We start from the raw sequence: 24,039 nt of genomic DNA on the forward strand, positions 1-24,039 counted from the left end.
AACCAACAGCACTGAACGAACTGCAAAAAATATCTCTCCTAAAGGAAAAAGGGAAGGCAAGAGTAATCGAGATGTTGTAAAAGTTCTGGAGTCATGACTAAACCTCCCCCGCTCTGAGATCATGGAGACCATCCATTGGTAATATCCAAGATATTAGTATGCCAATTACAGGTTAGATACCTGATTGGAACACGGTGGGGTTTTAGCACCTTCTCACTTTACTGAAATCTTTCATCTCCCGCAGCCTTTCTTAGTTTTCTATAAATCATAAGACTATTCCTTTAATTTAATTTTTAAAGGAATATCACATAGACAACAAAATTATTCTAGTAATATGTATAGTATGTTGGAAGTTTATCATGTGCTGAAATATATATATGTATGTATGAAGTATATTGTGTTGAAAAACGAACAATTAAGCAGTAGTGTGAATGGTACATTTACTATTGCTTTGTTGGTTTGTCACTTCATCAATTTTGGCCAGTTTACAAGAAAAGCATTTTCTTCTTCACAAGGCAATTTGTCAGCTCAGGATGTGGTTTAAATTATTTTCTGGTCTTTGCATCAGATTCAGTACCAAAGACTTTAAAACACACCAAGCACTTCCCTTGATAGCAAATGGGTCAGAGTAGATTTTAATTCATTTTCCCATAGCTGTATCAGAGCTCTCGTGCTGGCCAGATAAGTAATATTTTTATATCATACTCAAAATTGCAATGTAAATTTAATGAACTACTAAAATCCCATAATCCAATGTTAAATATGCAGCAAGATATTGTCCACTTGAGTTGATTACTGGCTCCCTAGGTCAGTGTTTTACATAAAATGTATGACATTCATTTCTGTAGGAATGATATGCTGAACCACACAGTAGCATCTGAACTTTGCTCAGGTAGAATCCTCTTTACTTTAGCCAGAATTTTCTTGTTGCTTCAGCCATCTGACTCTTCCTGGGAACAAGACCTCTCAGTCAAAGGCTGCCATCCTGTCTGTGTACCTGAGATGATAACCTTCAATCAGCTTCATCCTTACCTCACTGACTCCACTAATCTATATATTAGGTTGTTCCAGCTCCCTCACAAAACACTTCTTGCTTCTTATCTTCATTTTCTTACAGTTTCACCCAAGTGCTTTTGCTATTTGTAATGCTTTTTATTTCAAATAAGAGGTTAATTCTCTCTGGTAATGACAATAAGTATGCAAACAGGTTGCATTTGCCTGCTTAAAGCAAGAAACATGCATGATGGTAAGATAGAAATGAGAAAGAATCCAGAAATAGACTTGAGTTGCTGGAAACATCTTAAGCTTGGTTTTACTACTGACCTGTGTTTACACCTCTGGTTGAATGACTGTTTCATTTCAAAAAATGAAGTTTTGGCTTTGCCCTCTCTCGCAGGTAAATGGAATGTCTGAGAGTGTATATAACATAATCTAGCATTAGTTTTGGGGAACATAAACTTCATTACCATTGACTTAATTCTTTATTACTTAAAGAAACCTAATCTACAAAATCCATGTGAACTGCTGGATCCCAAGCTGCAGATGCTGAAAAAGCTGTCAGAGAAATTTTCCTATTTTTTACAGCTGCTTGTGAAAGTCTCCTTCCTCACGCAAGCTAGCTGTAAACAGTGTAGAGGCTTTTGTAAACCATGACTTTATCTCACAGGTGCAAACTTGTTATGCACAGTCTTGTTTTCCACACTGAAGAAAGTATTTTGAAATGGGTATCATAGCATTCAACCAATCACTCTGGGAGGTGTATGGTCAAGCACCCAATAATGTTATACCACTCTTGTGAACAAAGCTATAAAAAATGAGTCTGTAATTAATTAAATAATCGCCATTCTATCCTGGACTTGAATTCTGTGTTGTTCATCTCGCTGTCTCTGCGGACCACAGCGACACCAAGCAATCTGAATTCGACTTCCTGCTTTTGTACTGAGTATTTATGTATGATCTTGGTCAAACAGTGCTCACTGTACCTCAGGTAGAGAGGGGACACCAACAACTCCTGCTCTGCTACTGCTAGTCAGCTGGAGCAAAGCTCTAGAATTCCTTCTGTGTGTGAGATCAGTCACCAGAACTCCTTATTGCCTCAGATTTTCTGGGTGAAAGGTTTTTCCCTACTCCTAACTGTTACCATGCTGTTCTGAGTAGGTAGAAATACACTGGAACTCTTAAAGCAATCTGTTTACCGATGCTTTGGAGGAAAATGTGTGCTGGTTTTGATCCAGACACATTTATTTTGTGAATGAACAAGGATTCCAGGACTATCAATCAGTTGTCTTCTGAAAAATCATAAAATCTTCTCATCTTTTAAAACGGTATGAAAAAACATTCACAAGCATCAGGCTAACCTTTCTCTTCCCATAACTGAACTACTGTCATCCACAGTGTGCACTGTGGTATTACGCCCATGGAAGTGTGAAATCAATAACTAAACCACCATATCCCTAAGAAAGGAAGTCCTGGATTTGTATTAGGAGAAATCTGAAAGGCCCTTGAAAGATTATACTAAAATGGTCTAGCAAATCTCTTCAGTGGTCTAACAGCCACTTGCATCCAGTGCCAACAGCTGTGTTTGGCACAGGCTGTGGTTTTAATCATTTTGAATACTGCCTCCAGGAGTTAAAATAAGGAAATACAAACTAACTACAAACTCTCATCAATGTACAATTCAAGAAAGGAAAAAAATCTTCAAGAGAATCTGTTCATTGTGAGCTTTGTATTTCACATTTCACTTAACTCCGACTGTCAGTCTTTACTGTAGTAGCCTTCCTCTCCCTCCCTCCAACATATTTCCATGTTGTCACAAGATCAGCAGGGCAACACAAGTACAACATACTGCTTGCCAGCCAGCATGGCCCCCACCCCCCGCGCTGATGCCTCATCCCATGTGGATCCCACTACCCTCATCAAGGGCCAGACTGCAGCCTGTGCTGGAGGTTAACCCAGTCCTGCAGCACCAGCAGGTGGAAAAGACACTGTGCAGGGAAGAGGCTCTTTGTTGCAAAGAGTCTCCCTAAAAGGCTCTGTTCTTCCCCCATGGGACACAGATCATGATCCAAACCAGGGAGCCTTTCCCTGGACTGTGGCTCCTGCTGCAGCCTGCTTGGCAGAAAGAGTCTTGTACAGGAGGGTCCCTGGCTACTTAGGACCTGATGGATCTGTAAGTTCTGCCTACCAGCCCACAAACAGGATATATATCCTATATCAGTGAGAGTGTGTGTACCTTTGCACATCTCCATGAGCCCTGGCAATGTCCCTCTGATTTCCCTCACAGTTCTGTGGTGGGTTAATCTCAGCTGGCTGCCAGGCATTCACCCAGCCTCTCTCACTCCCGCTCCTCAACAGAACAGGGGGAGAAAATAAGATGAGAAAGCTCATGGGTCAGGACAAGGAGATCGATAATTATCTATTACCATCACAGTCAAAACAGACTTGACTTGGGGAAAATTAATTTAATTTATTGCCAATTAAAATCAAGTTAGAGAAGGAAAAAAAGACAAAACTAAACCCACCTTTCCATCACCCATCTTTTTTCCAGGCCCAACTTAACTCCTTCATTCCTCACTCCTCTATCTCACCCTTCCCCTGACTGGCACAGGGAAACAGGGGACTGTGGTCAGTTCATACCATCTCCTCTCTGCTGCTTCTTCCTTATCATGTTCTCCACAGAATCCAGACCTTCAGGAACAAACTCCTCCACTGTTGGTCCCCTACATGCTGTGGCTCCTGCCAGGAGCCTGCTCCTCCGTGGGCTTGTCTTCAAAGCCTGCAGCTTCCTTCAGGGCACATCCACCTGCTCTGGTACAGGGTTCTCCACTGCCTGCACTGTGGATATCTGCTCCACCATGATGTTCCATGGGCAGATACGTGCTCCAGCATGGGCTCCTCTGCACAGGCTGCAGCTCCCTCAGGAGAGATTCATTTGCTCTGCCCAGGCTTCTCCAGGAGAATCTGGAGGCTGGAGCCCCTCTTTCTGCTCTCCCCTTGGGGTTGACATGGCTGTTTTGTCCCCCTTTTCCCCTCACCCCTCCCTGCCTGGGCTGAGGGACTCGGCTGTGCCTCTCCTCATGGACACACCTGTACCCCACCATCACCTGGGCACACAAACCCGACAGCTCATTACTGTGCCTGTTTCTCTAGAAGGTTGAGATGAAGACAAGATGTGTATTTCCTTTCCCACACCTTCATGTGGTTGTGCTTCAGCTCCTGCCCAGATGCTGGTCCAGGACCCTTGGAAAGCCCACAAAGGAAGCTAAACAAACCTGTGATATTGTGAGGCAACAGGGTAGAATTTCTGTAGCCAAGGGTGTCCATATGAAATGCTCTGCCAGCAGCCCACAGGCACTAACACCCCCATGAACAGGGAACACCGACTTCAACGCTATTGAGGGTTGAGACCTTTTCTTGTGACTTCCCAAACCAGTTAAGTTTTCTTTAAAACTAACTTTTTGCCTAGTTTTATTTAAATTCCATCATATTAAGTTTGGATGTCAAATTTTAAGGAAAGAATCATAGATTTTTAAGGGGAAACATTCCATTCAAAAATACAGAAACTTAAAAAATTTCAATTTCCACTATGTATCTATATATATATATAGATATACACGTTTTTGTTTGTTTGTTTCATCTGAGTTAAGGGTAACAACTCAGGCACCTTCCCATTGTAACATTTAACAGTGAAGTCTGTATAAAAGACGTCAGATGTAAGGCAGAGCTTTGGAGGGCCTTCACTCTCCCGCAGCAGCATCCCAGAGGACTGAACAGCCTGAAGCACATGTGCCCAGCTAGGGCGAGGCGTTAGCTCTGCTATTTAAAATGTTTAAACTTGGGTTCACACAGGTCTGAAGATCTCCCGATAGGTCCCAACAGAACAGTAGTATTTTCAGCTGGTCTGAACATTAATCTTCATGATGAACAAGGGGATAATAACCTGTCCTATTATACTCTAGGGATAGATATAAGACCTGAAACTAAAGATGGAAAATTTTTCCTATGTCTCTCAGGCCCTATTCTGTGAATGGTTCCTCTTTTGAGTGATTTCACTGAATACCTGGGCAGTACAGAATGACTTTTTTTTCTAAGGGAGTGCAGACTTGCGGAAAGAAGTCTTGAATTTATACATTTGTTTCTAAGAGGCTGGACATATTTTTATACTGAAGGAAGTACATTACGATCTGGATGTCAATTTTCCTTTTCAGCACAGGTTCAGTATTTATAGCAGGTAAGTTAAACATAGCCTGAGTAATTACAGAATGTATTTTATTTTTCTACACTGCCCTCTACACCATATAAATTTAGCCACACACTTAAAAAGAAATGAAGCATGATTTCTTAAACTGGAGGCGCTTGTGCAGCTGTAAACATTTTATGTTCACATTTAATTTGCAGAAAATATTGAGCTTTAATTGTTCAGTGCTTAGCTGTTCAGTTGTTTAAAAGGGAAACTCAATGGGTTCTTTAGGCAAGTTGAAGAGACCATCCCCCATCAGTGGCAAAGTAAAAGGTAGGTGATTTAATAAGGAATAGCATGAGCATCAGAACCAGCAAAGCCTGGCTGCCAGGGCAGCTCTCCTATGAAGACCCCTCCGTCCCTACTTTTGTTGAGCTTGTGCTACTGCCATTTTTTACAGTGGGAATACTGGGGGGGCCTTTCAAATGTTACCAGGCTGCCTCATTTTCACAATATTTGTTAAGAGTTAAATTACTCTAAGCCACTCTGCCCTTTCTTGAAAAGCACTGGTGTCAGCAAAGAGGTGCAGAGTTAAATGTCAGGAAAAGACAAAGGACTGCAGAAAGCAATGAGGCCTCAGGACTACAGGCTAAACCATTTCTGTGTAGTACCAGCTGCACACTTTTACTTTCCAATGGTCTTAATACCTTCCTCTCCCCCCTGCCCCCAGTACTCCTTTCTAGGTAAGGAAAAGAAAAAAAGAGGAAGAGCCATGACAGCTTCAAAAGCTTTGACCAGTATCACGATTTCACTGTTTCTTTTGACTATTCAAAGGCCATACAATATTACAAAAAGAGTGAGTATGTCAGGGCAAAAAACCCTAAACAATCCAAAACCAGTAAAGAAGCATTCTTATATGCACTACTTAGGTTAAATAAGTTTCTTTGAATGGGATAAAAAAAGAAGCCACAGGAGAAGTTAATTTGTTGATTGATTCACCCTCTGCTTTAAGGACCAGATCACTGCAGTTCATGAAATTATGAAAGTGTGCTCTCTAAAGCCAGTGTTTCTTACACTCAGGAATGTAGAAAACTGCTAGAAGTTTTTATAAAACTATCTCTACAATAGCTAAAAACGTGTCATTCTTGACAGGCATCTCAATTTAGTGGAAAGAAACCATATTTGAGATGTAACAAATGCTCTATTATAATCTGCAGTTAAAATTTATCATACTAGCACAAATTTCTTAATATGCTTAACAATAAACTTACATTCCATTAACTAAACAGAATGTAATAAAACCAGTTGTAACTTACGGGAAATTTCAAAACACCACGGTAATCATGTGTCAAGCAAAAAAAAACCAAAAAACCCCAAACCCAAGTTATTTATGAAAATCTCAGGCAACAAACTGAGCTCTCAGTCCTTGAACTGCAAAAAAATTCCTGATGTCAAAAGATATTACTGCTCAAAATTTCCCACTACAATATCCACCTCCAAGACTCTGTCAATGCAAGTATGACAGTCTTGAGGATAATGATATGTCCTTGTAGCCTGACCACTTTCCCAGCGTGGAGGCAGTTACATCAGCAATAGCTGCTCTCAGGGAAGCTGTGCTCCTGCAAAGCAGAAGGGGCTGAGAGGGGGAGGAGAATCACATCTCCTATGACACAGTTACAAACAGAGCAAAATCAGTGGTTACAAAGGGAACAGTACATCACCTGTAGTAACCTCACGCTTTCTGTTCCAAATATATTTAGCCTTTGACTAAGTGGAGAGAACAGTTGCTGGCTTCCTTATTAGCTTCTGCAGTCCTGTTAATGAGCATATCCTTGATCTCTCAAATCCCTTGAACTGCCTACAAACAGCATTTTCCCCCTTGTTCTTCCTCTCCCCAAAGCTCAGTATGGGATTTAACTTTTTTAAACAAACAAACTGAAATCAATGTTTTCTCCAGAATCCCTGCCCTGTTTGTATCTTTAAAAAATTGTCTTCATAGATCCAATACAATCCAATAAAAGAGTATACAAGGATTACATAAGCAAATTTCTTGATATTCGATGCACTGTGTTGTTGCAGACACCCACATTGCATAAAATTTTTCGAACGCAGAGATACAGTGTCTCTTGATGCTTACACCTGTACTGGAACAGGTAGACACCTTACATGAAATTAGGGTTTCTCTTTGTGAACTGGCAAGTTCTGATATCCAGTACGACAAGAAATGCATTTTGTCATACCTTTACAATGGGAAGCATTAAAATAATTCAGCAGTAGGAAATATGGATTAGATACTGCATTCCTTGAAGGTAGACTTGGACCTCAGAGTCCTCAAGGATATGTCTGAACACCCTATAGGAGGGATTTACTCCTGTTGAAAAGTAGTATGAAATTCTACATTTTAGAAGTGGGAATTAACAGGAAACATTTAAGATCCATTTGTTTCTTTTGGACAGGAAAGGTTTATGAAGAAGATTACTATTAATAACTCATGAAAATCTTTTGATGCAGCACTTGACAGTATAAGAACCTTTTCATTACACATATTTAACTTCCCCTAAAATATATCTCATTTGCATTTTTTATCCTCCTTCTGTGAAACGTTAAGAAGAAAAACTGAGTAGTGCCACCAAAACTGAACAGGTTTATTCTCAGCCCTGCCTTCTATATAGGATTTAGAGATAAATCCACAAGCTTCAATGTCCTTAAAGTCATTCAGGTCCAGTGGTGAGGCACTGGAAGTGGTTCCAGGGAGAAATTATGGATGCCCCATCCTTGGAAGTGTTCCAGGCCAGGCTGGAAGGGGCCCTGAGCAGTCTGGTCTAGTGGAGGGTGTCCCTGCCTGTGGCTGTGACGCTGGAACTAAACCATCCTTAAGGTCCCTTCTAACCCAAATCATTCTGTGATTCTTATAAAAGCTTCACATTTCAGCCCCATGTCAGATTTGGGATTTTCCAGTCTGCCTCTCCCCGCTATTTGGGTATTTAGTAACTTCCCTGTTCTCAAATCCTGGTAATAGATTATCTTCATTCCTAGGCTTTGCTTTAAGAGCCATTCCCACTACTGTTCTGGATACCCAAAAGTCTTCAGAAATGAAAAAAGTAGTGTTCCATCCTGAAATTGCCAACATGAGCAAAAAATTTATGATTTAGTAACAGGAAGCAAAACCAATGTATTTACTGCTTAAAGAAGTCACATCATCAGGAATAACCTCAACTGACAGACAAAATCAAAACTAAGCCAAATAGAGCCCAGTATTTGCAATAATTATACCCTTTCTTTGTGGGACTGGTCTTTATGCAAAAAGTTACTCTCTTTTAAAGTATCTTCTGATTTTTGTTTTATGGTACTTTTGGTTTTCCTTCAGGACCTTTTCCCTCATATAAAGACAAACCAGAGAGGGCTTAGTAAGCTGTTTGAACACTGCACAGCTGAAGGTGATATATGAACACCATTTCACTGTCTTTGGCACTTTATAAACACAGGACTTCACTAAGTTGTTTAGTCTTGCTCAACAGAAAAGAAAGCAGACTGATTTGACACTTTTTTAAAAGTACAAAGGGAAGAATGCTTGCATTCCCTTAAAACAATTAATATGCTAGACTGCTGACTGATTGAACCTCTAAAGTGTAATTTTAAAATGGAAATGTTAGTAGAGTATCCCTTTATTGCCAAGGGTTTTTAAGAAGAGTTGGTTTGGATATTTTCTCTTTTTCATATTGACACTGGTGCTTATATCAATTTAAACACACTAACATTAAACCACTAAAAGGCATGTAAGTTTCAATAAAACTCATTTTTTATATCTTCAGCCCATATAACCAAATGAGCTGCTTTAACTTTTTTTAAAGCAGAAAAGATAATAAAGCTAAATGAAAAGTCCCAGAGCTTAGTTTTAAGACTAAATGGTATTTTAGATGAAACAGCTAAGGAAAGCAGAGTTTGTAACTCTGAGATAAAGATAATGGCTTAAATCTACCTTTATATTATGAGTATTCTTCTTGGAGCTGCAAAATTGATAAACACACTTTCAGTTCTCACTGGCATGAGCTGCTACAAACTGTCTGTGAGTGAGACCAGAGATGCTGTTATTGAAAGAGCATTTGATGAATATTGGGAACTGGAGGATCATTCCCAGCTATACCACTAGTATGCTGGGAGACTGTGGACAAATTGCTTCTGTACTTCTGCTTTCCAATCTGCAAATCAAAGATAACAGCATGCACTTCTAATGCAGGATCTGTTGATCCCTGAATAAAAGATATTGCAAGCTCGACTATCATTTTGTCAGTTCCACTGGTTTCTTGAAATAGCTTATGTTAAGATGAGAGAAAATTAAGAACAGAAAGTAGTACCAGACAGAAGTAAGTTTATTTGAAGGTCTTGTAATGAAGAAAGGAAAGTACTCACATAACTACAGAATGAATAAAATAGTGATTAAAGCAGTAAAGCAAAATGTGCACAACTAATAGACCATAAACAATGTCAAAGACACACACAGCAGCAATAAAGGCAGAGTTATTAAGACATTTAAAAAGCACCAATTAGGGCCAGGAAGGAACACTGCCAGAAAAGGTGTGCATTTATATACATACTTGCATGTGTGTGCTTGCATACTCACAGACATGCAGAAAGAGAAAGAGAAATATCTAACAGCCTTTAGGTTGGAAAGAAACTTCAGGAGTCAGATTCTCTTGGTGGTACTTCGCTACTGCACCCATCCAATCGAATGCAATTCACAAATTAATTAGGGCTGTGGAGAGGAAAGATTAAGACTGATTCTAGCTTGCACATACAAAGGGTACTGCTTCTTCTAAAATTCACTGCAGTATGTAAATACAAATGCATATAATTAGGTGACTTAGATCTCACAAAATGACCACAATGCTGCTTTCTGCATGACTAGGCTATGCAACTGAAATATGCAACGTAAATCAGAAATTAATTACCCTGAGGACTCAGAAACTATTCTAAGAGTATTTATTTGAGAAATAAGGAAAAAGCAGTCATGAATTTGGCTAATTATTCTAGAAGACAGAATTACTGCTCTTTATATTGAACAAGGAGTTCAAGAACAAACAAGGTGTTTTTTCTCCCAGATTTGTGTCTCAGCTGACCATCAACTCTAGCTGCATATTTCCTTGAGGTAAAGACATTTCTAAGGTTCTTCTCAAACTAACTACCAGTAAAATCTAAGCTAACTTTTTTTGCATCCTTCTTTCTAAGTAGGGGCACTGTCTACCTCACCTGCATTCTCACTCAGCTGACCTCCAAGAAAGCTGTTTGACATGATTATCTTTCAATATGTTATTCCTCTGTTCAAAAGTTATTTGTTCAAAAGCTATTTGGAAGAGCAGGAAGAAAGAAAAGAAGGAGGATAAAGGCGCAGAGACATGCAATGTAAATTACACACACTTAATCCCTTTGGAACAAAGTATTGCCCCCATACGTTCATGTGAGCTCAAAAACCTCCTTGACATAGAACTTCCACAGAGGTGACTGATAAATCAGAGCAGAAATTTTCTCCATTCAGTATAGCAGATAAATGATAACTTATTCTCGGACCAATGGAGGGACACCTGTTTTAAATACCTCAGCAACTCACACTTGAATTTCATCCAGACAAATACCTTGCAGGATTGCGGATACATGGTATACATTGAACGCAATTAACTTCCCATCTTAACGTATTGCTACCCAGAAATAGCAGCAAACACAGCATGACTGTGGCATCAATTTTTTAAAGATACTAAAGAGGTACTCTCCTTGTTTCGTAACTTCAACTATAAATCATGGGAAAACAAACTTGTAGTGTCTCTTTGTCTTATTCCTCTTTGACAAGTGCTTTAGATAGATTAGGGAAAAATCAAAGCTGGAGACATACCTATTTTCTCTGGCACCAGGAAGACATAGTCCACCTCGTTAATACTCTCAGTTAAAAGGAAAGCTTTTATGATATTTTACAGAAGAAAAAGAACTCTACTTTGTGACATGCAAGTTTGTCCTTCAGGTCAAAAAACACAAATGCAGATGAAGAACCCCTTCTTTATCCACTTTTGGTTTTCAGACCCTGGACCTCCTCTTCTTCTCAGCTGTATGTACCTCTCAGGTGACCACAGAATTCAATGGCAGCTTTCTTCTCTGAAAAAATTTGAATTCTCCTCAAAGATTTTAGGTCTACGGCTGGAAGAGTCTGTTGTCTTACCCCTTGACATTTTTATGGCAGAATGTTACCCATAAAGAAACCTAAATTAATTGCAAGTTTAGGTATTTAAAGAGGCTAAAATTTCAGAAGAGTCAAGAGGTTGTATCCATAAGCCAAGGACAGTGTATTTTGCAAGCGCTCAGAATTTCTGTGTCTTTTGGGGACCAGACATCAAGCTATTCTGTGCTTTATCAGGGCATTCTGAAGAACCACCGAACCTCTTACTAAAGAATTATATCCAATGCTTCTGAACAAAGGGAAAATTAGAAACCGAACTGGTAAGTTATAGAGTTGTGATAGTTTTGTCTTACAATTGCTTAAGTTTTCCATATTATCTCCCTAAGTCCAATGACTTCTTCAAATTTCTTACATCAGAGAAAGCAGAAGACCAAAAGTAGAAATGCATGATGCTTTATCTACTGTGCATGAATCAGCTGATAGCATCTTATTATGTCTTATGGAACAGGCACAGCAAACAAGAAGCAGCTAGGATTTAATGAACATGGTGCTTAGTTCTAGAAAATTTATCTGTGCTACTTCTTGCAGCTCTGAAAAACTCAGATTGTATTTAAAGCACATCTCTTACATGTAACAGCATAAAATTATAACTGAACTGAAATCATCGGTTTAGTGTATTGATATGAATGCTACACAAGTACTGAAATTATACTCAGGCTTGTACTTTACAAAATATCCTCAAAAATTACAATGTGGTATCCTTTACCAACTTAACACGGCTTTACTGTGAGAATGATCACAGATCTCAAACTTTTACAAATAGACTACTTATTGTTGAAACACACTTGTTGTAGCTCTCATGTTCCCATTGCTCTTATTTTAACCACACATTGATTATTCATTATAAAGCCTCTTGTAATAGCTTAAAAAAACTCCCTCTCTAGCAATAGCTGGGATTGGATAATGAACTGAATCCAGGAAACATTTATGTACTTCTTAATTGTAAGGGCATTTCTATTAAGAGGAAAGCACCTTACCTGCCATATTCAAAACAAATCCTAGGCATAGGTGGCTCATCTACTCCAATGGCACTCATTATCATTACTGTCCTAGATGGAAAGACACCCCTCTGAGCTCTTGTGATGATAAATTATAGGGGGAAAGAAAATAAACTGTTGTATAAAGAGTTTCCTGGCTCACAGCCAGACAGATAAGAGAAATGTATGGTGAAAGCATCCTGTACCCTGATGAACACCAGCATTGTATTGAGACGCAATTGCAGATGGGCATTGTGCAACAGCACTGCAAAGTGTCCCGTGGACATTTATTTTCTTTAGAAGAACAAGAAATTTTAAAACAGGTTAAGCAGAAACTGGTTAATTTTTTTATCAGCCTGGAGTGACAAGTGAAGAAGGAGAGAAGGGTACTGGCATTTCTACCCCTTGCTGCTTTGTTGGAGTACAGTGATCTCAGGAAAGCAGGCAACTTTCTTATCTTGCTACAATGAAAATGGGAAAAGAGGAGGTTTACACATCTTTTTCCATGTTGTGCTGTTGTTTTAATTTTCTTACACGCCTCTTGTCCTCACTGTGGGTAAGGGATGCAGCAGCTGGTCCCTCTCTTCACCCATACACGTAGAGAAGAAGAGAGAGGTCAGCTCTTAGGAATGACTGCTCCATCGGGAGGAGAGGGCAGCAATCCCAGGAGCGCCATCTGCTGCCGACTCATTACATTTGAAATTCCCAAGGAGTTTTAACTGTGCATCTCAGAGACAAAACAAGTGGGCCTCCGAAACGAAACTGTGGAAGGGGAGAGGGAATGTTGCCTCCCTTGTCTTTCCAATGAAATAAGATGGACAACTCCATAAGGCTTCTTTTAAGTTTAGTGCACTGGTTGCTCTACAAAATCTCCCTTTGCTTCCAGGGGAACATTTTGCAGAAGGAGGTATTGCTTACCATTTGAAATGTTGGTAGCATAAGATTTCCCCTCTCCATTTCACCTTTGGAAAGGGAGAGAAAGGGGATGAACATCAAGGCTTAGTGTGCCAAGACTTGAAAATATATTTGGGTGCTGAAGTGGGATTCTTGCTTTGAACACCAGCCACAACAGCTCTTCTGCACTTTGGGTAGTTCATTAACAGAAATCAATACAAGCTGCCTTCTAAGAAAGCCAACACTTGTTCATCGACACACTTTGTAATTCCTTTTAGCAGAAGCATCAATGCTTACAAGGTGTGCACTAAATTATGGCAAAACTGCAGAATGTCAAGGCTACTGAAAATAGTTTCATTTCAGTGCAAACTTAAAAGATAAATCTAAATATAGTGAGAAAAAGAGTAACTTCTAAGAAACAGAGAAAAAAAAATGTGTTGTCTTTACCTGGAGGCCCTTCTTCTCTATCTTCTTCTGGAGTATTTGAAGGCACTTTGTGAAATCTGTGAGGTCCTGATCCATGGTCTCAATTAACTCACATCCCTAGTGAAGAAGCAACAAAACAGAGAGAGAGAAGAAAGAAAAAAAAGTCAGTAAATTTTTAATTTTGAGAACTAATGATGTCTTTGTGAAATTAACTGCAGACAACCACTCAGAGTCTCTGCATGGAGATGCAGGATTAAGTAAAAGACCCTTACAGAGCCCAAAGACTGTAGGTCCCAGCTGAACTAGTTACTATGAACCAGCAGTTTGATAGGTCCAGGAGTATATATTCAAAGCCCATTGAGTACATTTGTGAGTTTGGATCAGCGTGTTTTACAATGCTCTGCTGGATGGACAAGTTCTGCTGTAGTGAGCCCCAGGTGATCAGTAACTTTCAGGAAAATGACTGTCCTCTCTGGTGCTGCACTTACTATGTCTCTGCTACATACATTCAAACCTGTATAAATGTGAGCATCCAAAAGTGTTCAAGCATCCCAGAAACAGTGCAGTTGTACTGCAGTTAATTTAAAGTGATCCAACAACAACTTCCTTTCAGTGGGGTATTATGGCTTAGAACATGTTAGAGAAGAGGAGGAGTTCAGATTTCTTAACTGAGAGATAAAGCAATTCCTAAACCTCCGATAAAAAGCTGAGTAAGGAAAAGTGAAGTGTATCTACCGCATAAAGTCACTATTCAAAGAGGTTGAAAGAATAAAAGATACCCAATACAGCATTGTGAATTAAAATAAGAATCATACACATTAGATTTAGAAGTTCCCTCTCCTACCACTTCAAGGTCCCCTTAAAAGCCTCCTAGCTTTGTCTTACTTGACAGATTTTATGTTTCTGCTATACACAATAACAACTGATAAGAGAAAAGCATTCAGAATACAGAATCTTTGTATGTGTGCCTCTGTATATAAAGTACATTACTCTGCTACATGAGAAAAAAAACCCAAACAACAAAGCCAACATAAAAATGTTAAAGTTGCCTTTACCTTGGTAGTAAAAATAAAGGTACAGTAGACAAAACTTCCCAGATTAGTGAAGGCATGAAGTATACTGAATTGCATGCAACAAAGTAACAAGCCTCCAATAGGAAGACATACACTACCACTGAAATGCTTCCCCACACAGCCAGAATGCATATAAAACCAAATAAAGTCATCAGGCAGTAGGGAATTTGGATGAAGCAGAAGAGAAAAGAGGGAAGATAATAACATGTTTTTCTATTATACTTCTCACCTCAAAAACTTCTGAAAGAAAACTGGTCAAAAGTAGCAGCCTTTCTGAGACCTGAAATATTTTTTCAAGTAGTAATAATAGGCTTTCCAAGATGAAGGATCATGTAGCTGCAACAGCACATGTAATCAGAGATCTCTGCTGCAGAAGTGATGCTGCTTCCCCCGCAAAGAGGTGAGGGAAAAGGTAGTTGGGTTCTGCACTCAGTGCTAAGCACGAAACTCTTTGAAGAGCTGCCATATAGCCACTCTTCTCTAGGAAAGGCTGAAATGTAAAATTGGCAGGAGGAGAAGTGACACAGGCCATCTGGAGCCTGTAATGACCATGTGAATTTGGCAACACCAGTCAGAGACACCCAGTGAGCCCAGGAAAGGTACAGGGTTGTTCAGTCCCACTCAGAAAAGCTTACAGTCAGATCTGAAAACTACTGAAGGGAACTTGTTTATCAAAGCCACTCTAAATGCAAAGGTGTCTCATTCACTAAGGATGGGGTGCTGATCTCAGACAGTGTTGATATCAGCACTGATAGTGGGAAGAGAGACCAAGCTGTGAGAAACTGTGAACAGACAGGACCTCCTCAGTCTTCTCAGACAGCCTCTGAGCAGCTTGAGAACATGACAGATGAAGACTGAATCAGTGGTTGGGACAGCTACTGCTGAGTATGGGAGAAGACACAACCTCAGTTGCTGGCTCTTAAATTAGCAGTAGAGAAGTCAAGCCTTTTATCTTTGGCCAGGGCCATTCCTTGGCTTCACAGCATTGGCAGAAGTAAGTGGTTTATAGGTACCAATTTATAAATGAAAATTTAACCCCCACTTTCCCTCAGTACTTTGAAAGACTCCTTCCTGCAGTCATTAACAAGCCTGATCTTCTTGAACAGGCAGGTTTGTCAGCAGAAGGTAGGCTGCAATTCTACTTTCCACACAGGGAAGATCAAGGTGTCAGGGTTTTTATTTTTATTTTTTTAATGATGATCTATGTTAAGATAACATTATAATTTATTATTTTATGCTACTATTAGAAACATTTATTTGAGTTTAATTCTTGCCTAGCTTCTCAGGATATTCTTTGACAAAAAATTATTCTAGAGGAAGTGCAAGGTACTACCAAGGCAAGATAACATTAGCATGGTGATTGGAGAGCACTGAAGGTCATTTAGCATAGCTCCAGAAGAAAGCCGTGATGCACCACACATAGACAATATATGTTCAGCCCTGCTACTGTCTTCTGTGCATATTCACAATAAAAGGCCTCAAACACATATCACTGGAATGCAAAGTAAATATGTGAATGGGATGTCAAACGTACAGTTCATTAAAGGCAGCTTACTGTACCTGTGAGTACAGAAAGAGGGTACTGCGGCTCATAAGTGCCTGGAACTGTTTAATCACTGCCTGTACCTTTAATGCTTTACACAAGTACTGCTGTAGATCATCATACCAAAAAATGCTGATAGAGTACTACCATTAAAGCCACCACTTTCTTCAAATTAAACTGTGCTTTCTCATTCTCTTTCCACATCAAACAGATAACCAGCTGTAGAATTGGCAGAGATTTTAGTACTGCTCCTTTTGCCACAATGTCAAAGAGACTGGCATGGTCAGACTGAACTGGGGGAGGGGACAAGCAGCAAAACCGGAATCTTCCTGCATCCTCTTTACGGCCTTGCTGAAATTAATGTCTGTGCAATTAATGTTCACTGATGGTATAAGAGCCTCAGATAAATCTGTTGCTCCTGACATATCAAGTGCAATATTTTATGCCACAGAATTGGATGACAATTGTAATGCAGTTCTTTTCAACCTTCGCCACATTATTCTGGAATGACAAAAATCTTCAAGACAGAGCTATCCAATGCAGTCAGAGTTTAATGAAAGGACAGTATAACAATGGCAAGATAGGCAATAACACTTGTAGTTTATAGATACCTGCTCAACTTAGTAACATTAACCTTTGGTAAGAAAGTTAAAAAGCCAAACAAATTTAACATTAGGAAAGGTTCGAAAAATCAATACCACACAGCAGGAAGGAAAACAATAGATTGCATCTGATGACGATATAGCTTTGCTGAATGATAGGATGAGGCACAGAGTATGAGGCTTTTGCTGTTCTGTCTTATTATAGCAGCTATGGGAGCCACATTGTTAAAGAAGGAGGAGTGTGTCAGACACATGTAATCAGATTACTGAACCCTATACTTCAGACAGACACTGAATTTAGACAGGCACTGAAATGTCAATCTGAACATCTCAGCATTTCTTCCATTTTTAGAAATGTTACACATCACAGCATGTTCTGTGTTTGCAGAAAGCAGTGTGTAGTTGCCTATTCTCCCATGTTCTTCTTAATCTTTTATTAAGACAATGTAATATTTTTTCTTTCTGTAATCTTTCTGAGCATGAGAGCATAATTAGAACAGAATACATAAAATATCCTAATGTGTACTCTGTCTCCCAGGTCTTCCTATGGCAAACCATTTGAGACTATCTTTTGAAGCCTGTGTCTGGCTGTGCTCAGTGGGTGCACTGGTGACATTCAGTTCAGTCCTTTAACAATTCCTGAGCAGAGAAGCTCAATTTTGAGCTATCAATCTCAAACAGATGTGCTTATGTATAGTGTTAATGGCATGCATTCCCAAGCAAAAAAGAGGAGAAAGGAGACAGCCTGTAGAGCCTCTCAAAATCACAGCATAGACTAATATATTTTAAGAAACCTATATAAATTAAATGTTATCTCTAAACACTCTCCTTCCCATAGGCTTCACCTGCACAAACAGTAATGTACCCACTTTATCCTAATATTTCACTAACCAACAGAGTAAGAGCTATAGATTGTCAGAACTATTCCATTTGGGAAGGACTTTTCAAAGTCAGCTGGTCCAATTCTCTTGCTAAGAGTACGTTAGTTTTGCTCAGGTTTGTCAAGGCCCTTTCCAGTCCAGGTTTAGCTGGAAAGGGAGTCACATCTCTCAGAATGGAGATGCCACTTCCCTGGGCAACCTCTTCCAGTGCTTGACCACTCTCGTGAAATTTTCTTTCCCAGTGTCAAACTGGGATCTCTTGTATTGCAAATCGTGGTTGTTGCTTCTTTTCCTATCTCAAGAAACAATCTCTTTCTGTTTTCTCTCTGACCTCCCATTAGGAAGTTTAAGACAGCGATTTGATCTGCTGCTCACCTTTTCTTCTGGAGGTTTGAACAAGACAGTTTACATCTGCCTTTTCTCACATGTCATGTGTTCTAGACTTCCCTAAAATGTATTTCCCTCACTTGTACTATATTGGCATGCAGTATTTCCACCTCAGAGAGCCTGAAGACGTCATTTAAGAGCAAGGAGGCAGAGGGTTCTCAGTTCTCTCTTCCTTTTAATGTAAATTTCTGGCCACAGGGAATTTCGTTTGGCCCCTCTGATATCCTCTTTCTCTTTTGCCCTCTCAGAGAATAACTCTAACCTTCACATTCCTCACACACTAGCTGCAGCCACATGAAAGTTTTGACCTCCCCAACATTTTCATATGCAAATGTGAAGCAGACAAGCATTTACATTCTGAATTGGACTCAAGGCAATTGATACTGAAAAACAGCTCTAGGAAAAAGCATACATGGATTGAAGCAAAGTACTGCTCTGTGTACAGAAAGATGAACAGAAACGGACTGCAGGTCTTGGACCAGGCCTAGCAAAGAAGATAATACAAGTGGATGCATAACCCTACAAGTTTAGCAGACAGACATTATGTTCTACTGCCTTGTCTGTAATAGGAAGGTGGTTTTGTGAGGCCAGAGCATTCAATCAGTATCAGAAAGAAAAAAAAAAAAAAAAACAGTTGGGGAAAATTTGTTTGCAGAGATGGCAGAAACACAGAAAATGGTCATTTTTACTGTTGACCCAGTATTCCACAGCTGATCCAAAACACCCTCTACCAGAATCAAAACCAAGTCTAGCATGGGATAAAGATGAGGCAGGCTAGAATGTCACAGGAGGCTTCTGAAAATGTTTAAATATATAGGATTGTAGAGAGACAGACAGAACAAGAACCTCCAACTTGAGCTACTTACAGCCATAAGAACTGCACAGATTTCCTACAGGTGGTAAGTTGCTGGCGATTGATTTAGTATGATGGCATGGCTGGCTTATCTCTATGAATTACAACCAGCAGGATTTTAGTGAATTGAAGCCTTTTGCATTTGGGGAGTAGGGTGCAAGTAAGGAAGGCAAAGCAGTTAAGTTCACTGACTTCTTTTGGGAACTTCAAATACTGTTGAATAAAAGTGCTGAACAGCTTCTCTTTAACTCAGTTTAATTGTATGAATTGTCTTTTCACTTTTGAAGTGGAGAACAAACCAAGCATGTGCAATTGGTGAAAATTATTTTTGATATTTAAATAGCCAAAATACTTAATTAAGTAAAATTAATTTTCTTTTAATTTTTGGACTCAAATTTGGGTGACTGTCTGGCATCAGTACAAAACTAATACTGTATGGATTGCTTGGCCCTCAGTTCTAGGGTTAATGATGTTTTCACTCATCCAATTGCACATTAAGTGATGGTGCCATTCAGATTGACTAAAATAATTTATTAATCATGTTGAAGCATATGCTCTGAAAGCCAAATAACTGAAATTTACATTTGGGTGAAAGCTCCATTACTGAAAAGCAAACCAAGAATGTTCAAGCTTGACCATCACTTTTCATCTTATATAACAACACTTGATTTATTAAGCAAGTACTATCTGGCGGCAGGAAACAAAACCAGTAAATATATGTAAACATATGCACAGTTCCACAACCCAGAAGCTACATGAACTTGTCAAATTTGACAAGCATTTAAAACAAACAAACAAACAAAAAAGCGCTCTGGGTTGAAACTGACTGCAACAGCTGCAACCTCTCCTCCCTTTCCCTATTTCTATTTTGATATGATCTTTTCACAGTAAATAAAATGTTTCCTGTTTTTGTTTTTAATGAGGCAGCATGTGGCTTCTGGTGGAGGATTTTTTTTTAAATCATACATTTTATGTTGAGATAATAGCAATGAAAGAGTTCGTCTGCATTAATTAGGTTGCCCCCTTTCAAAAGAAAAGTCTATTGTACATGAAATAGCAGTTACTTAAAATTAACAAAATATGAGTCTGTTGAGTTGGTATTGGACCAATACCAAAGAGAGCCAGCACACCTTCTTGGCCAGCTATTAGATACTAGAAAGCGAAATCCAAATGTTTTTAAATCTAAAAAATCAAATGCAAGCAATCTGCTCCCCTGCTACAAATTTAAAAAAAACAAAAAAACAAAAAACCAACAAACCCTACAAGCAAACAAAAACCAAACAGCAAATTAATGTTCCATTTGCTGGAAAAACTCCTAGTATTTATCTGTACTGGAGCAAATTCTTCTTCTGATGTATTAACTTTGGTAAATGAAAGCAAACAAATACTCACAGGTCAGAAAGTGCAGTAATACACACATCACTGCAACGCCTTTATCAGAAGGCCACTAACATATTTTTGAACTTTTAAATAACCAAGCAGAAAAGTAAGAGTGTTGCGTGAGAAAGGTCTGTCAGGAGTTACAGTCTCATATTAAACCCATATCTCTCCATACCCATTTCTGGCATTTAAACAGTAGACCTACTTTTGTACATCCCTGTGCAACCCAAACATGTTATTTTTTCAATCTGATGATTAAAACAGCATAGTACAGCAGTGACAGCCACCTGCTATTTTTGGATCTTCTCTGAAATTTCCCTTATGTGCCCTTCCTTGTCTGAAAAACAAAGGTTCAGAGAGAGGAGTTTTAATTGATGGTCAGGCTCTCTCTGTAATCAGCACTGTGAAAAGCTTTTGCCTACCAAGATGTTTAGGCCCTTTGGATCCGAATCTAGTGATGGGTCTGATTACGGTGCCTTGCTTTTCTTGGAAAATAACTTGAAAACAGGAATTGCCACTCTGTGTATATTTATCTACAAAAATATGAGGTAGCTCGTGGAAGGGAAATCAGAGTGGCGGAATTGCACCAGGGTCTAACAGGAGGGAAGCATGTGCCACTGACTGTAGACAGCAAGAGCCACTACCTAGTTGTGTCGACCCCAGTCTTTTTTACTGACTTACATGCACTTTGAACCCAGACAAAGAACTGTATGATTTTCAAAAATGAAGTAATTACACTTAAACACATACTAAAATCATCTTTGGCACTCACATCGGTGCAAATAAGAGTCAAGCACTCTTCTGAAATAAAGCAAGAAAGATAAAAGCTGCCTTAACCACAAATCCTATCTGTGCCTCACAAAGCTGAAGAAATAGAGCATGCAGTATTCCTTGCAATTCAACCATTTGAGCTGGAAGGGAATGAGAGAGGCCATCTACATTTCAAATATCCCACACCAATTAATTTGCAGTAACCAAACAGGTTTTTATTTTGGCTTTTGTGATTTTCTTGTTGTTATGGTGGTGGGGTTTTGTTTGTTGTGGTTTTTTTTTTTGTTTTTTTTTTTTTTTAATTAAAAAGGCTTCAGGTTAACAACTCTTGCTTTTTATCACATAGGATGACAGACACTCCGAAGAACTAAAGTTAACAAGCAGACACTGTATTTGAATCGACTTCAGTTTCCAGACTAATTGCCAATTCTCAAGAACATCTCAAGGTAAGAAAAACAAGGACAACACAGAAAGGCTTGTACTGGGTTTTTTTCGAAGATCTGGGCTGACAAATTTTAGGTATCCTAAACACTATCTTAACATGTTCCTTTGCCAGCAGCCAAGGAACCCAAGAGCACTGTGACTGTGAAAAATGCACAGAAAATAGCCAGAGATGTTAACTTGGATGGCATAAAATTCCCTCCAAGGCATTTCTAATCATTAATCTTATTTAAATATATATGACTAGTACACCTAGTCCTCTCTTGCATTTGGACAGATTTTATGCAACAGAATTTTTCTTCCTTAGCTAGTATTTCCCAGTATGTCCTTAGTTTCAGAGATATGTAATTGCTCTGAAAAGAATTTGGATTGTGAGAGTAGAGCTGCATTTTAAATATTGATTACTGGACAGATTTTATTGAGACCAGCTCCAAACGTGTGCTAAGGTTATTTTTACACAACTCTGTCTATAAGCACAAGATGAGTACAAAGGGATTTGAAGATTTTGATTACCTGAAGACAGCAAATTGAAAGGAGAAATATCCTCTTATTGTGGATAAAACTCCAAAAACTGTGTTATCAATACAATTCAGTAGGTCTTTTCTGCTTTTTGGTATTGGGATGTTAATGAAAATAGCAAAATTAGTCTCAAGACTGATTCTTCAGGTAAGACACTGATTACTTCCCACTGCTTGTTAGTTTTCTTATGAACTGCTGCCTGCCTTTAATTTGTGTCTTAAGTTCTAACTTGGCAGGTATGTGACTAGATAATACTCTTTTTTTACCTTCTTATTGTTCTGTCTGACAGTTTCTAAAACCTCTCAGCCTCAGTGTAAGAGCTGTATGTCACGAGGAATAGAAGAAACTTTCTGTGGGGAGAGTTTATTCACTGTCTATAATGCCCCATTGTTTCAGGATCATTTAATATGGATCAAAAGGAGAATGCCAGACTATACAAACCCTCAGCACAATGCAGGTTAGCTTCTGTGTTCCACATTTTAAATGATATGCCTGTGCTCTCTTCCTCCAGTTTTCCTTTCCAGTCATATTTCTCCTTCCCAATGAAGGGAATGGATAATTTAAACTTACAGAGATCTCTCTTGCTTTCTCCAGGCAGATCATCTAGGACAGGCAGATCATGTAACACTTCGAATATGTGCTGGTGCCTGAGAGAGGCAGGAGCTTTACATTGCTGAAAACTGCGTATCTCCCCACACTGCTACACCCGGTCTACATCCTGCTTACATATTTACAGGATACCAGAAACAGTAAGGCAGAATGAAGCAAATATTTGTTGTTATCCATACATACTCCATGTTAACTACAGGCAGAAAATGAACACATAAAACAGATGTTGTTTTTGGGAACTAATTGGAGGAAAGTTCCTAGCCATACCTCAACAGCTTCACATCAGAAATAGTAATGTTGCAAAGAGTGCCAAACTCAAAGGCACATTGCCATTCATTTAGCTATATCTTCTGTACTGAAGAGAATTTTATGGCTCCAAGAATTAGAAAGGCTGCATAGGTTTTGAAAATGCCCAGTCTTAATGTAGACTAGTGAAAACAGGTTTCACAACTCAAAATAAAATTAAATTGTTCAGTATTTTAACAAATGATGTTGCAAGGCTAACAGCAATGAAAATAAATAACAATAATAATTATAATAACAACAGCAGCAGCAACAATCACCGCTCAGCTTTACAATCCTTTTCCATCAAAGATCACCAAATTATCTGGGAGCAATGAACAGAAATAATTGACATGCTGACATTTTGACAGACATAGGGAAAAGCTTGGGAAATTAAAGCACTGCCCAGCAGAGCAGTTCTGACTTCATCACTAGCAAGTGTTCCACTGAATATGAACACATTTCCAAGTGAAATTCAGGCTATTTGCTATATTTCCACACAACTGAGGTCGATTCTTGAGTAATAATAGGTGACACATCATATTCACGCAGTAGCTGCATTTTTTATTTGTGGAGGATTTCAAATCTCAATTGAAAAGTGAAATTGTTGAACAAACGTTCAATCCTTAGATCTGAGAGCACTTGATTACTTGTTCAGTTGGACACCAGTTTTATCTTCAAGGCCTGCTTTTCAATAAGCAAAGGTTGCAGGTTTAAAAACAGAGAATACCTTGAAACTGGGCTGTATATGCTTTTCCCCCATCTCTCTTTTCCACATGAAATATAAACAACTGCTCAGGGGACTATTCAACTAGAAATCAGAAAATCCAAGCTTACTGTACTGAAAATACTTCCATAACACTTGACATGCTTCAAGCTTTTAACAGGTAACAAATATGACATCAAATAAAATAAAAAACATACATCCAACTAACTGCAATTACTCTGCAAGTAATACAGAGCTTTGCAGCACAAGATCTTGCATTGGTATACCCTAGA

At 39.0% G+C, this 24,039-nt stretch overlaps 1 protein-coding gene across 3 annotated transcripts in view; it reads right to left on the reverse strand.

Annotated features, from left to right (window-relative positions):
* Window positions 1-24,039, reverse strand: part of TPK1 (thiamin pyrophosphokinase 1) — a 309,265-nt gene that overhangs the window by 113,325 nt on the left and 171,901 nt on the right. For all 3 annotated transcript variants that reach the window (XM_042043467.1, XM_042043466.1, XM_042043465.1), the window contains one exon: window positions 13,721-13,816. In XM_042043467.1, coding sequence (XP_041899401.1) covers window positions 13,721-13,816 — 96 coding nt within the window. The remainder of the gene's footprint in view (window positions 1-13,720; window positions 13,817-24,039) is intronic.

The sequence above is a fragment of the Corvus kubaryi genome, unplaced genomic scaffold, assembly GCF_017639235.1.
Source record: "Corvus kubaryi isolate FWS band 111438036 unplaced genomic scaffold, C.kubaryi_AGA036_p1.0 37398, whole genome shotgun sequence".
NCBI lineage: Eukaryota > Metazoa > Chordata > Aves > Passeriformes > Corvidae > Corvus > Corvus kubaryi.